At 39.6% G+C, this 14,250-nt stretch overlaps 2 protein-coding genes across 2 annotated transcripts; both read right to left on the reverse strand.

The window, feature by feature from the left end:
• Positions 1–3,053: 3,053 nt before the first annotated feature.
• LOC138907754 (increased rDNA silencing protein 4-like) lies at positions 3,054–4,352 on the reverse strand. The gene is made up of 2 exons (XM_070198362.1): positions 4,055–4,352; positions 3,054–3,964 (listed from the first exon to the last, which is right to left on the reverse strand). The coding sequence occupies exons 1-2, from the start codon at positions 4,350–4,352 to the stop codon at positions 3,054–3,056; spliced, it is 1,209 nt and encodes a 402-aa protein (XP_070054463.1).
• A 3,322-nt stretch (positions 4,353–7,674) lies between these two features.
• Positions 7,675–8,289, reverse strand: LOC117279798 (uncharacterized). Its single transcript, XM_070198363.1, has one exon. The coding sequence runs from the start codon at positions 8,287–8,289 to the stop codon at positions 7,675–7,677; it is 615 nt and encodes a 204-aa protein (XP_070054464.1).
• Positions 8,290–14,250: the final 5,961 nt, after the last annotated feature.

Here is a 14,250-nt window from a genome sequence, read left to right on the forward strand (position 1 = left end):
AATCTCCATAATAAACGAAAATAAGAAAAGTTGAGAGAAAATCTTCAAATCTTCGATCCGGATGGTTTTTGGACTCTTCCAAGCCCTTCCTTAATTGCTTCTAACGTAATGTTCTCTTCTTTCCAGGTTGAGATATTGGTTGGGGAGGCGAAAAGAAGCTTTTATATCGTGTAAAATTTGCTCCAAAGACCAAAATATCCTTATAATTTTTGCCCAGAAATTTCTGCTTGCGCTGCGCGCGCACCATGCCCTTTGCATTTGACCTTGTCCAGATGAGTGCACACTAGAGGGAAAATGTGTTGTTTTTGCACTTTGTCCTTTTCTCCAATTTGAGCAGATTTTTGTCCTAAAACTTCAAAAATTCCTTCAATTCTTCTTTCAACTCCCTATCAACCAAAGAGCGTCAATTAGGCACATTTTTGGTGAGTTTTAACCACTAAACTATTCAAGAACACTTGAGAATGAGGTTAAACTACTATCAAAATATAGAGAATTATACCAAATATCAAGTATATTAACAACAAAGGTATGTTGGTCTCTTATCACATTAATCCCAATTCCCAGCATAGATAATACAAGGATTGCTACTCCATCTTTATTTGGTATAAAATTATACAGCAATTTCTGTATAATAGATTATCTATCCATAAAATAAAAAGGGTAACCAAACAAGGGTGATAGAATTTGAGGGTCCACCAAACTATATAGAGAACCAAGTTCTCTATTAGTTTCAACAAAATACAAGTTCGCACAGAAACCACGTACATTGCAGTAGGTAAATGACAAGAGGAATTTTATATGGAAATTTTCCAGCTCAACGAGATTAAAAACCACGACCTACCCTCGTAGGATTTCAACTTCACTACTGAGCAACTTTCAGATTACAACCTATGTAACCTAGGAATTAACCTCTTAATCCCTCCCTAACTTGTAACAATTCTATAACAATCTACTTTGTAATAACTCTACTACAAAGACTTTACAACTCGACTAAACTAGCCAAGACACAAATACAAGGGTTTATGCTTTACAAAAGTTTCCTACACAATGCTTCTAACTAAACTAAGTAGGAATTACAAGTAAAGAACTTTAACAAAGGTGGAACACAACTAGGGACATATGATGACTCAATGCTGGAAACCGGCCCTTCATTATGTTGCTATTTGTTCTTGACGTCTTGAAGGTCACTTGCAAGTTGGAAATACACTTGAGAGAGAACTTGATTTATTCTGGAGTGTGCAAGTGTTGTTTTGCTTTTCCTTCATGTTAATATTGCATAAGTGACCTCACTTGAATGATGTAAGCAGGTTTGGTACAAAGGCATTCCCCATAAAGTTGACTATTGTACTGTTTTTGCACTGTTGCGTGTGCAGGCAACAACTTTACAGGTGTGGAGAGTTGACTGGGTACGGTCACCAGAGGAGCTGATGTCCATTTGTTCCCCTTGTTGTTTCTTTGTCGTCTGAAGAGTTGATTTACATCTCCAGCTTGAGACTTGTTATTCCCACGTACTTCAGGGTGTGTATCAGGTTCCTTATCTGGTTCTTTTCATTAAGTTTGTTAGATCATCAAAATATTACAAGGTACATATAACCTATCAATTTTCCCCTTTTTGATGATGACAAACTTATAATTGAAGTTCCTCCTAAGAACCAGAATGACATACACATAACCTACATTCCCCCTGAATCTATTCCCCATCTTGTTCCCCCTCAATTATTTTCCCCCCTTTTGGCATCATAAAATGATCAGTAGCAAGCAATAAGCAAGAAGAAGTCTAGCTTGGTTAACTCATGCCACATGTGTGCACACAATCATGACTAAAAACAGAGCAGAAGAACAAGATATGCACAGCAAAAGGACAAGAAATTTGTTAATTTTGGAAATAAACAGGGAGCAGTTCCATTGATACACGATCACCATAAAATAAAAACAACAAAAAGGTACCAGTCATCATACATATCCAAACACATGAAACAAAAACAACTTTAACTTGAACTTGACACTGGGAAGGGAATAACTCTAAGGAGCACTGGAAGGGGAAGGCTTAGATGAAGAGGCAAGGGTGTTAAGAAGGATGTCCATTCGAGCATTAGTTGACATATGCTCGTTGAGCAGTTTCTTCTTTAGATCCTCGACCTGTTTCCTGAGGTCGGCATTTTCTTTGGTCAAACGGGTAACCTTTGTGTTGTGAGAGCTGCTAGAACCAGGTGCCTCTTGAAGCTGAATGAGATGACTCTCAAGAATTGGTTCCTTGCCTTTAACTTCCTAATCTCCTCTGTAGCACTATTCTGAGCATTTATTAGTTGAGAGATAGTAGAAGTGCTTCCAACTCCTCTGACCTTGTCAATACACTCACACTCTTCGAGAGTGGTCTTGGAGAAGGTTTTCTTTTTAGTGCCCACTTTGGCTTGTCCCAGAGGAACCTTGAAGAACTCGAAAACCTTGGTGAGAAGGAACCCATAAGGTAGCCCATGGTTACCATCTTTGAAGTCTGTCACTTTTTGCATATGCTCAATCATTATCCCAGGCAGATTAATAGTAGTGAAACTATCCAAGGCTTCCATGAGGACCAGGTCAGCTTTGGAGGTAATGGATCTCCTCTCAGCACGGGGAAGCAACACTTTGTTTACCATCTCAAACAATAACTGATATACTGGAAGGAGTTCCTTCTTATGCACCCGTTCCCCCTGCTGGATTGCTTTGTCCTTAACTATAGCATTTCTGAAATTGGAAGAGCAGGATCCTTGGACTGATAACAACCCTTCAGCAGGCACACCCAGAATTGACCCCAACAAGGCAGAGTCCATAACTATGTCAACCCCATTCACCAACACACAGATGTGATCATCTTCAACTTTGAAGAAGCCGGCATAGAAGCTCCGCACTTCCTCCTCGTACACTTTTGGAACATCATTTGTAAACAAATGTGTCCATTGTTGGAATTCATAAATTTCCACTAACTGCCGCATCTCGGCAAGCTCCAAAATGTCAAGGTCAAAAGTGCGGCCTCACAGTACCTTCTGATTTCTCAACTTTCCTTTCCCAGAACTCTAGGACTCGTCAACCTTTGCTTTCTTGCAGGAACTAGGTTCTTCACTAACACTAGCCTTCCTTTTCACAGATTTCTTTACACTATTTCTTTTCTCAGTAGGTTTCTCAGACACGTTCTTACCAGACCCTTCAGCCACTTTTTCTCTAGATTCATTCACTTCAACATTACGAACTTCCATCACTTTCATAGATGACTCTATTCCAGAATTTTGAACTGCAGGTTTCTTGGAGAATTTACGGATTAAGGGACTGGGTTCCTCATCCACCTCGTCATCAATGTCCACAACAAGAGCTGTAGGCACCACCTCTTCATGAACTAACTTTCTACCCTTCACCAACCTTCTCCTCTTCTTTTCTTTCTTACTTTTCTTCAGAGCTGACTCAAGAGCCTCCTTCTGTTGCAGCCTAGTAGTAGGTCTTTTAGGAGTGGGTGTATTGGGAGTTGCCCTTCTATTCCTAGCACTAATAAAGCTTGCAAGATCCACATTATCATAGTCTTCTTCACTATCGTCATTCTCCCCCTCAGACAGATATCTCATTTCGGGAACAACAATGGCCAATGGCTTAGCATAGAAGTAAGGAGAAGGAGCGGGATCAGTACTGACCTGGGGTTCTTTAGAAGAATAGGGAGTTTCATCCCAAGTAGGAGCATAGGGCTCCTCTTGTGTGAAGGTATCGGGTCCCTTAGTAGGTTCCGCAGTAGTAATGTCTGGTGCCAGATTTTCGACAGGCACCAGTTCCCTTCCTTCTTTCAGTAGACAGTCACCTTCCCCCCGAGACTCATTCGTTTTAGACATACCTTCATACCCACTATCTACAAAACCCTCAACAGCGATTGACAACATATTCTCTATGGCCTCTTGTTCTTGCAAATCCAAAGTGAACTCAGAGGACATAGGAAGAGCATTACCTGTAGAATCAGCGATATTCAAATCAATCCTTGGAGTAGTTCTTGCAGATTAATCATTATTACGACCCATACCTTACTGTATCTCAAAACTTTCTTCTACTAGCGGACTAGAAATTTCCTGATTTTCTTCTCCCTCAGTAGTATCTTCTTCGACCATTCTTTTCGGCGACGCAAAAGGAGAGGTTGTAGCCATACATTTCTTGGGAGTCGAAGTTTTGCGACTCCTATGAGATCCAGTGCTTGACTGAGTTGGAGAAGAACCAGTAGGTGGTTGTGAATCTAACTTAGGGTTTGGACTAGATGGTTTGGGGATTGTAGGTTCTCGCATTGGGGTTTCAATAGGTGATGACAAAGTGGGGACGATGCTTGGAGCAGTCTGAGTCTCCATATTTTCAGACATGGTGGAGGATAGTGAGTGTTTGATGGAGGAAGAAACTGTTTGGTTTGAAGGAAAGGGGAATTTTTAGCTTTGATGTGAACAGTTACGATAGTGATCGTGAGAGATGTTATTTAAGAGGGATGAAGGACTGGTCAGGAACAGGGTATCAAGTCAGGTAGACGGGTCATTTCATAACGAGTAGGACGCTTGAGTTCCCAAGAAAAGAAAGGAAAGACTGACATTTTAATGACGTGGCACCATTTCAAGTGTTAAAAAGATATGGATGAGAGTACAGAGGAACTACTAACATGTGTCAAAGGAACCAGGTTCCCTGATAGAGTTTGAAAATGTAAGCCTCATCCTTTGACCAACGTGCAATGCATTAGCGACATGTCTGCTCTGTAATCGCCATGTGTGTTTACCTGTAATGGTATAGAGGTGATTTAGACTGCGCCAGAAAACACTTTTTAGATATTTTACCTGTACATTTCTTTCGTAGCCAATCATTGAGGAACTAAGTCCTCAGCTTGATTTTATCAATCACATTGCCATGAAATTCTTTTTCAAAGTGCTCTCTGCTCAGTGCTTTGGTGAAGATATCTGCAATTTGATCTTCTGTGCTGCAAAACTTCACGCAGATGAGCCCTTTCTCAACATTGTCTCGAAATCTTCTAGTTGTTGCTTGATCCACAGCAGTTGAGCACAGTAAGAGGAAGCTGCCACATACTCAGCTTCAGTAGTTGAAAGAGCCACTGATTTTTATTTTCTTGTACCCCATGAAATTAGACACGAACCCAGAAAGTGTGCCATTCTAAAAGTGTTTTTCCTATCCACTAGATGACCAGCATAATCAGCGTCAACATACCCGATCAAGTTGAAATTGTCTCTTGAGGGATAGTAGAGAACCAGGTCCTGCGTTCCTTTGAGATACCTAAGGATTCTTTTGGCAACCTCTGTACATAGTCTTGTTCACAGGGGAACCGAGTTCTTCCATATCCAGACGAGTGGCAGTGGCAATAGGTGTATCAATGATCTTTGAACTTTCCATCTCAAATCTCTTTAGAAGCTCTTTGATATACTTTTGCTGATTTATCATTGTGCCCCGAGGAGTTTGTCTGACTGGTCCCAAGAAGAAATTCAATTCCCCCATCATGCTCATCTCAAACTCACTTCCCATGAGTTTTGCAAATTTCTCACACAATGAATCATTTGTTTCTCCGAAGATGATGTCATCAACATAGACTTGCACAATGAGCAGGTTCCTCCCTCGTTTCTTCAGAAATAAGGTGTTGTCAATTTTTCTTCTTGAACAATCTTATCATGTTAATCCTTCCCATATGAGTGGTGAGATTCATCAAAGATAACATGTATACTTTCCTCAACACATTGCATCGCACACCTTATGATCCTTGAAGCTTGAGTTGGGCAGGCCACGAACCAGGTCCTTCTTGACCAACTTGTTCAGCAACGTGAAACTTGCATGACCCAGCCTTCTATGACATAATTCAGTATCATCATCAATAGTTCTTAGACAACAGAGATCACCACTCTGCAGAGACTCAAAATCAGCAACATAGATATTTTTGTATCTTTTTGCCACTAGAACCACTTCTCTAGTCACTAGGTTTGTGACTGTACATATTGTTGACACAAATTCCACCTTGTTTCCCTTGTCACAGATCTGGGAAACATTTAGCAAGTTGTACTTCAACCTATTTACGTAGTACACATTTTTAATTGAGTGATAAAGAGACTTCCAAATTCTTCCAATTCCCAGAATATATCCCTTTTTGCCGTTTCCAAAGGACACACTCCCTCCTTGAAGGGCTTTGAGTGAAAGGAAATCATTTGAGATTCCAGTCATGTGCTTCAAGCAACCACTATCCATGTACCATTGTTGGTTTCTCTCTTTCACTGCTCCCTGCACAAGGAAATCAAGGGTTAGACTTAGGAACCCAAACAAGTTTGGGTCCCTTGTAATGAGGAAAGGGATGAATCAAGACCTTTTTTGTCCAAGAAGGCATCATGCGTCTTTTATATGAGGGTCCGGGTTCTCTAACAGTAGTTACCTTGTTAGCAAAAACTATTTTTCTGTTGAGACTGAAACTTGGCCTTACAGGTTTCCTTAAAGTGCCCAGTGTTACCACAGTGAGTGCAAAGCCAGTTATCAGGTACAGTAACATACTTGCTATGAGGGTTGTAAGGAGTCTTTTCCCTTTAGAACCCTATCCCTTGCCTGTTTCCCCCATTGTTTTTATACAAGGCAGTGATAGCATCAGAGGACCAGGTCCACTTGAGTGATTTTTCCAGATCATTCTTAACTCTGCCTAGATCTTCTTAAAGCTGTCTGTTTCTTTTAAGTTCAGCACACAAACTAGATTTCACATATTGTAGTTCATTTTCAAGCTTAATGTGCGCCTCACTTGCAACTTTCTACCCCTTTTGGACAGTCCCAGAACTGTTTCCCCTTTTTAATTCCTATATTGTTTCTTTTAGGTCCATGATGACTACTGACAAGTCATCTCTCTTATTTTCTATGTTTTCAACATTTTTCATCAGAACATTTTTTTCTTTCACTAGATTCTCGATGGTTTCTTTTAGGTCAGCCACTATAACTACCAAATCATCTCTCTCATTTTCTGCCTCTCCTAGCTCTATAGTTAAGGCATTTTTATCGTTTATAATATTGTGATAAGCGTAAATTAAAACATTTCCCAAGGATATGAACTTTTTCTGAGAGTAAGACTTCAGATTTCTCTGAACGTCTAGAAAGTCTACCTCATCATCATCATCATTATCTTCATTATCCTCAGATTTTTCCATCAGGGCAAAAATGAAATCATAATCAGCTCCTTCACTTTCTACTGCCATCATGGAGTTGTCACCTTGTGCATCATCTTCTCCAGATTCGCTAGAAGAGTCTCCTCATGCAGGAAGAGCTTGTTTCACAACATTATCAGCAGCTTCTTTTCTTTTAAATCTTTTGTCAGGAACCGGGTTCCTCTTGGCTTCTTTGTCTATGTTGTGCTTGTACTGGTCTTGCTTGAGGAGAGGGCAATCCTTGATGAAGTGCCTTGGCTTCCCGCATTTATGACATAAGTCATATCCTCTTGGCTTGCTGGAGCTGCCCTTCTTTGGAATGCCTCCATTTTTGCGGACCATCTTCTGAAATCTCTTTGTCAAGTAAGCCATGTCAGCATCCTCACCACTTGATTCATTGGTGTCTGTCTTGAGGACCAGGTTCTTCTCCCTTTTGGGCTTCTTCTCTCATTGTCCTTCTTCTTCTTCTTCTTCTTCTTCTTCTTCATAGGTTTTCAGATTGCCAACAAGTTCATCGATTGTTAGCTTCTGCAGGTCCTTTGCCTCTGTGATAGCATTCACTTTTGCTTTCCCAGGAGCTGGGCAAAACACTGAGTATTTTCCTGACAAGTTTGTTTCTTGGAATGATTTCTCCCAGAGAGTGAAGCTCATTGATGATAGAGGTGAACCGAGTATGCATGTCCTGGATGGATTCATCATCTTTCATTCTGAAAAGCTCATATTCTGTGGTAAGCATGTCAATCTTTGATTGCTTAACTTGTGTTGTTCCCTCATGGGCTGTTTGGAGAGCTTCCCAGATCTCCTTAGCAGATTGGCATGCTGAGATCCTGTTGTACTTATCAAGACTGATACCACATACAAGTATTTTCTTTGCGCGAAAGTTCTTTTCTATGGCTTTCCGGTCAACGTCATTAAATTCTTTTCTTATTTTGGGAATAGTTACAGCATGGTCATCACCGGTTTTTGTGGGAACGAAGGGTCCATCACATATGACATCCCAGAGTTCGGAATCTTCAGCCATGATAAAATTGTGCATCCTTGTCTTCCACCATTCATAATACTGGCCATTGAACCTTGGTGGCATGTAGGTGGACTGACCTTCTTCAAAGTTTGGTGGAGCAGCCATGAGGATCCTTTCTAGGTGTTAGCCTGATAGAAAGAACCAGTTTTGATACCAATTGATAGAATTTGAGGGTCCACCAAACTATATAGAGAACCAGGTTCTCTATTAGTTTCAACAGAATACAAGTTCGCACAGAAACCACGCACACTGCAGTAGGTAAATGACAAGAGGAATTTTACGTGAAAAATTTCCAGCTCAACGGGATTAAAAACCACGATCTACCCTTGTAGGATTTCAACTTTACTACTGAGCAACTTTCAGATTACAACCTATGTAACCTAGGAATTAACCTTTTAATCCCTCACTAACTTGTAAAAATCTATTACAAGCCACTTTGTAATAACTCTATTATAAAGACTTTACAACTCGACTAAACTAGCCAAGATACAAACACAAGGGTTTATGATTTACAAAGGTTTCCTACACAACGCTTCTAACTAAGCTAAGTAGGAATTACAAGCAAAGAACTTTAACAAAGGTGCAACATAACTAGGGACATGTGATGACTCAATGCTGGAAACTGGTCCTTCGTTATGTTGTTCTTTGTTCTTGACGCCTTGAAGGTCACTTGCAGGTTGGCAATACACTTGAGAGAGAGCTTGATTGATTCCGGAGTGTGCAAGTATTGTTTTGCCTTTCCTTCATATTAATATTACAAAAGTGACTTCACTTAAATGATGTAAGCATGTTTGGTACAAAGGCATTCCCCATAAAGTTGACTGATGCACTATTTTTGCACTGTTGCGTGTGCAGGCAGCAACTTTACGGCTGTGAGAAGTTGACTGGGTACGGTCACCAGCGGAACTGATGTCCATTTGTTCCCCTTGTTGTTTCTTTGTCGTCTGAAGAGTTGATTTACATCTCCAGCTTGAGACTTGTTATTCTCACGTACTTCAGGGTGTGTATCAGATTCCTTATCTGGTTCTTGTTATTAAGTTTGTTAGATTATCAAAACATTACAAGGTACATATAACCTATCAAAGGGATTAAACAATGTGTAGTTTTATACTATGATTATCATTCCTCATACGTCAAACCAAGCAGCTTGTTAGGATCAAAACTCTGGTTAATATGTGAATTAGACATAGCAAGGTCCGTACAATAGTAATCGTATAAAAGGTTAATTTGATCCATCTCCTTCATATAATTTATAAATAGCTGAACTTGCTCCACTTCATCTACAAATACTGTGTAATTGGTTGAATTATTCAAATTACCTCAGTGGAGTATATTCCTTGATCTACTACATTTCCTAAGTTGGCTCTATACTTCGAATCAAACTCCAATTGGACCTTATGCTTATACTAGTTTGTTGGGATCAAACCCATAGGAATTAATCAATGTATACCCTAAATTATGATAATTCATACGACAATTTAAAAAAACAAAGGAGATACATAGATTTATGGTTTGGTTACTTATGTTCGTGGCTGAACATGAGCAATCCATGATATATTGGATATAATATAAAACAGAACATAAAATTAGAAACAACGCTCTAATAATTCCAAAGTAACACAAGACAAAAATAATCTCGCATAATTTAATTCATATGGTGAAATGTCTTGAAAGTGGTTCACAAATGCAATCTCTAATAATCCCAAAAGCGACACAAGAAAAAAATAATCTCACATAATTCAATTCACATAGTGAATGTCTTGCAAGTGGTTCACTGCACAAACATTTGCTCGTAAGAATTCTCTCTAACATTAAAAGGTATATTATAGATGTTACTACTTACCAGGGTGTATATATATATATGTCAAGTTGGTTCGGATTTTACAATTACCAAATCAAATCAATTTTATAGGATTTTTAAATCTATAAACCAAATCAACCCAACAAAAATCGGATTTTTCAATCTCGATTTTACTCGATTTTTTTTTATTTTCTCGAATTTTTCAGATTTTTTTCGGTACAATCTTCGCAACACAAAATATATAACCTATGTTCCAAATATTTCTTTGGTTCTAGTAGGATACAACTATATAAGGTACTACCCAAGAAAATAACATAAAATAATATGAGATAATTCATGATATTGTACCAATATTCAACAATAAAGATAATAAAATAGCATAAAATAAATATAGCTAATTAATAAGTCATAATAACAATGAATATAATCTAAAAGTACTAAGTCATGCTAAAATAAGTAAGACTAATGAGTACTAAGTAATAATTACATGACTAAATAATAATAAAAAATAAGCTATGCATTTTTACTGTCTAACCCAATGCAAAATTAAAAAAATAGATATCCGATACTATTGCCATTCCTAGTATTGAATTGAATTTTTTTTTAGCATAAGTATTGATTTAGTTTTACTTTGGGCAAAGTCCAAATAAATAATACGTTAAAAGAGAATTATGAAAAAGTTTAAGAAATTTTTGTAAATTACATTACAATACATACTTTTATGTGTGCAATATTTTTAAAACTTGCATACATGTAATGTCAGATTGGTTTGATTTCGGATTGACTTTTTTAGGTAAATTCAAGCCAAACCAATTGTGGTCGGATTTTTTTCCCAACATCAAACCAAATCAAATCATAGTCGATTTTTTATTTCTGATTTGACTCGAATTATCGATTTGATGCGGTTTATCGGTTTCATTTGTAGACCCTAGATGCTACCAAGTAAAAAGTAAAGGCCACAACTTAATGTCAACTTGTAATCTTTCTCTAAAGTAAAAATAGAAGTCAAATATGATAACTATATCTACGTCACGAAACTAACAAAATTACTTTTAAGCATTTTTTTTCATTTTTAGAAAGAAAACTAAATCAAAATTTTAGCAAAATTCAAACATACATTTAAGTGGATCTGAAAAGAGCTAAATAGTAAAATATTTCTTCGATGTAAAGAATGGTAAATGCAATGGATTACAGTATACTTGTTTACCCGGAAAATCGGATAGAGTTAAATTTACAAGTTGTTCTAAGGATATGTGACATAACTTGACACAAATCGTACAGAGAAATAGGAATACATATATTCTTGTCTATAAGAACATAAAATAAAAATAGTGAGCAAGAAGAAAGAATGAACTAGATAAGATAAAGTAAAATGAGCTCAAGGGGTGGATCTTTCAATACGAGAAGTAATCTTTGTTACAATGTGTCAATCTGCCATATGCTTACAACAATAATCATCTTTATAGTAGAGGGATCCTACTTTGGATACAATAAAAAATACATAGTGGGAAATCCATGATGAATTAGTTTTTCCCTAATTCCCGCCAGGATTCTCTCCCCTAGTGCGGTTGCAACGGCTCTTGTCTGTGAGCTTGATACTGACTCGAGCTTGATATTGGATCGAGCCCTTGGCCTTGACTCGAGCTTGATTCTGACTCGGAGTCTTGATATTCGGGGTGTTGGTCGGTCTATGCACCTTCGACAATCTTCGCTCTTCCTCGTAGTTCGATTTGAATATGAGCTCGATAACGATACCGAGCCGGTCATTGATCGGTCTTAGAGCTCGAATCTTGACGTCCTTACTTCGGACCTTGACCTGCCATTACGCAGGTACCCTTCGATCGAGGTATCATCATCTCGACCAGTCCGTACGACTGACTAATAGGTTTTGACCGTATACAGATAGTCCCCTCGTTTCTCGGGAAGTATGTAACGGGAAACGATATGATTTCCCAACTGTATGATTAGACATACACTGACGTCTGTGTCGAGTTTGATCGTGACGTACGTGATAGTTATCCCGTCGGTTCCGTTTACCGAGGCATTTAATGCGTGTCGGGCGACGGTCGGCCATTACCGATATTGAACCGCCACCGCTTAGCCTATAAATATCCCTTTTTTCTACCATTAATCACCTTTACATCCTTTAATCAAAAACTTTTCTAAGCATCTTCCCATACTTTCTGAATTTGTTTGTGTTAAATTTTCCTTCTGTGTTTTTCACTATAAAATTTTTCTTTAAAGCATCATACCTTCTTTATTTCTTTCTTCTAAATTCAAAGAAAATGGTGAAAACATCAAAGACCGTTCCTCAAAAAGGAGAGACCTCTTCTTCACAGCCCGCCGTCGATAAAACACCGGCGGAGCCACGGCCTGAGGAGTGTGTTCCTAGAATATGCCTTCTCACCTCCGATTTCAAGCTCGACAAAGGCACGTTAGTTCCCGATCGATGCGAACCGATATCGAGATATTTATGCTCGATAATCAAAAAGCAACTTGCACAGTTGAAGACAGATTGCAACTGGGACAATAAGGAAGTGGTGATTCCGGCTCCCGACGAAGATATTACCACCCACGTGGAAGGGTTCTTAAGTGTGTATACCTACCCTGTTAGGACCTTTCGACCCTGTTATCATCGACTTTTGTCGTCAATGCCGAATAACTCTAGGCCAGATTCATCCTTCCTTTTGGCAAATCGTTATTCTGATCTATTTCTTTGCAAACATGATCGAGGGGATGCCTTTCACCCTCGATCATCTTATTAAATTGTATAGTCCCCGCCTCTTTCGAGGCGGATTAATAAAACTGCAACACCGGGCTAACAAGGTATTGTTCTCGAGTATAGACGAGGACAAGGATCGAGGTTGGATAGGCAGGTTTGTTTGAGTGAAGACTTCGGACCTGATCCCAGCTGAAAAAATGTCGTTCCCCGAAGAATGGAATATGAATTGTGAGTGTACTTTACTGCTTTATTCCTTATCGCCTTGTTTCTTTGTTTGTTTTCTTGCCGATATCTTTTTTGTGATGCAGTGGTTCCTTGGATGCCCGGTGCCGTTCCCGACCTTAAGAACTGGGTACTGGCTCTAGCTTCGAACTTCTCATACGCCGAACGTTCATGGCGTGATCTGGCAAAGGGCCGATGGGAGGCGAAAAATCATGGAAAGCCTATTTCTCGTGTCTTTGGGAGTTTGAATGAAATATTTTCCTCATACTTAACCAATTTTCTTGTGTGTAAGCCTGGACAGAGACGCAGTTTTGAGGCCCCTGCCCGGTGAGGAAGAGACCTCGGTTTCGATTTCCAAACCGGCGAAGGGGAATAAGAGAAAAAGGGCCTCTACTTCCGAAAATCCAAAACCGAAGGCAAGGTCAACTCGCAAGTTGAAGAAGAATATCATCCCTTTGACCTTAGAATCGGTTCAACGCTTAAGAGATGAAGATGAGGAAGAAGAAAATGAGGAGTTCGAACTGGTGGCTCGGGCGAAGAAAACCACCGATGCTCCATAGGCAGCTGGATCGATGGTGGTTTATACGGCTCCGCCTCGAACTGAGGATATATCAGAGAAAGGTTCGGGCAGGGTCCCTGAGCCGTCGGAGATCGAGGATGTTTCCCATCGAAGCCAACGAATGGGGAATATATCTGAAGGGGTTGTTCCTGAATCTCTTCGAACCGAAGAGAACGCCCCAAGTGACTTACTTGGGGCAGCAGCAATCGAAGACTCGCCCACCTTTCCTACCTTTTCTGAAGGGGCGATTCAGGAAGCCCAAGCTTTGGGGGCCCTCAAACTAGACAGGCCTCATGAGGGGGATGATCCCTTTTGTGGTTTATTTACCGGCATCGAGGATGCTGCCGGTAGTAGTGACGCATTAGATTGTTTTTCACGGAGTGCAGTAGGCTCTGAATCAGGTAAGCCTTAATTTGTTTTGTTGGTATTATCTCTTATGTCTGTTTTTCTTTGCTCACTTTATTTCTTCTTCCCTCGTAGGCTGCGACATCTTATTGAGAAGCATATCTCGATACCCGAGCTGAGTTGCATTGATACGAGGTCGACCTCCAACAGGTTAAGGAGGAGAGGAATGCCCTTAAACTCCTCTTAGGGCAAAGAGGGGAAGCAATCAAGGACCTCCGAGCTGAGTTGACTAAATCTCACCAAGATCATACCGATCTATCCGAGCAGGTAATGATATTATTAAAAGCCTATGGGCTCAATACTGGAACGATGGCTAATCTTTCGGTCTCACAGCTGTAGTAGAAGCTTGAGTTGATA

Source organism: Nicotiana tomentosiformis, chromosome 3 (assembly GCF_000390325.3).
Source record: "Nicotiana tomentosiformis chromosome 3, ASM39032v3, whole genome shotgun sequence".
NCBI classification, from domain to species: Eukaryota; Viridiplantae; Streptophyta; class Magnoliopsida; order Solanales; family Solanaceae; genus Nicotiana; species Nicotiana tomentosiformis.

Excerpts from the sequence above, each read along its gene's own strand:
- LOC117279798 (XM_070198363.1), bottom strand. The coding sequence starts at position 8,289 with ATGGCTGCTCCACCAAACTTTGAAGAAGGTCAGTCCACCTACATGCCA.
- LOC138907754 (XM_070198362.1), bottom strand. The coding sequence starts at position 4,352 with ATGGAGACTCAGACTGCTCCAAGCATCGTCCCCACTTTGTCATCACCT. Across the intron at positions 3,965-4,054 it reads TAGTCCGCTAGTAGAAGAAA|GTAATGCTCTTCCTATGTCC; the intron begins GTTTTGAGATAC and ends CTGATTCTACAG.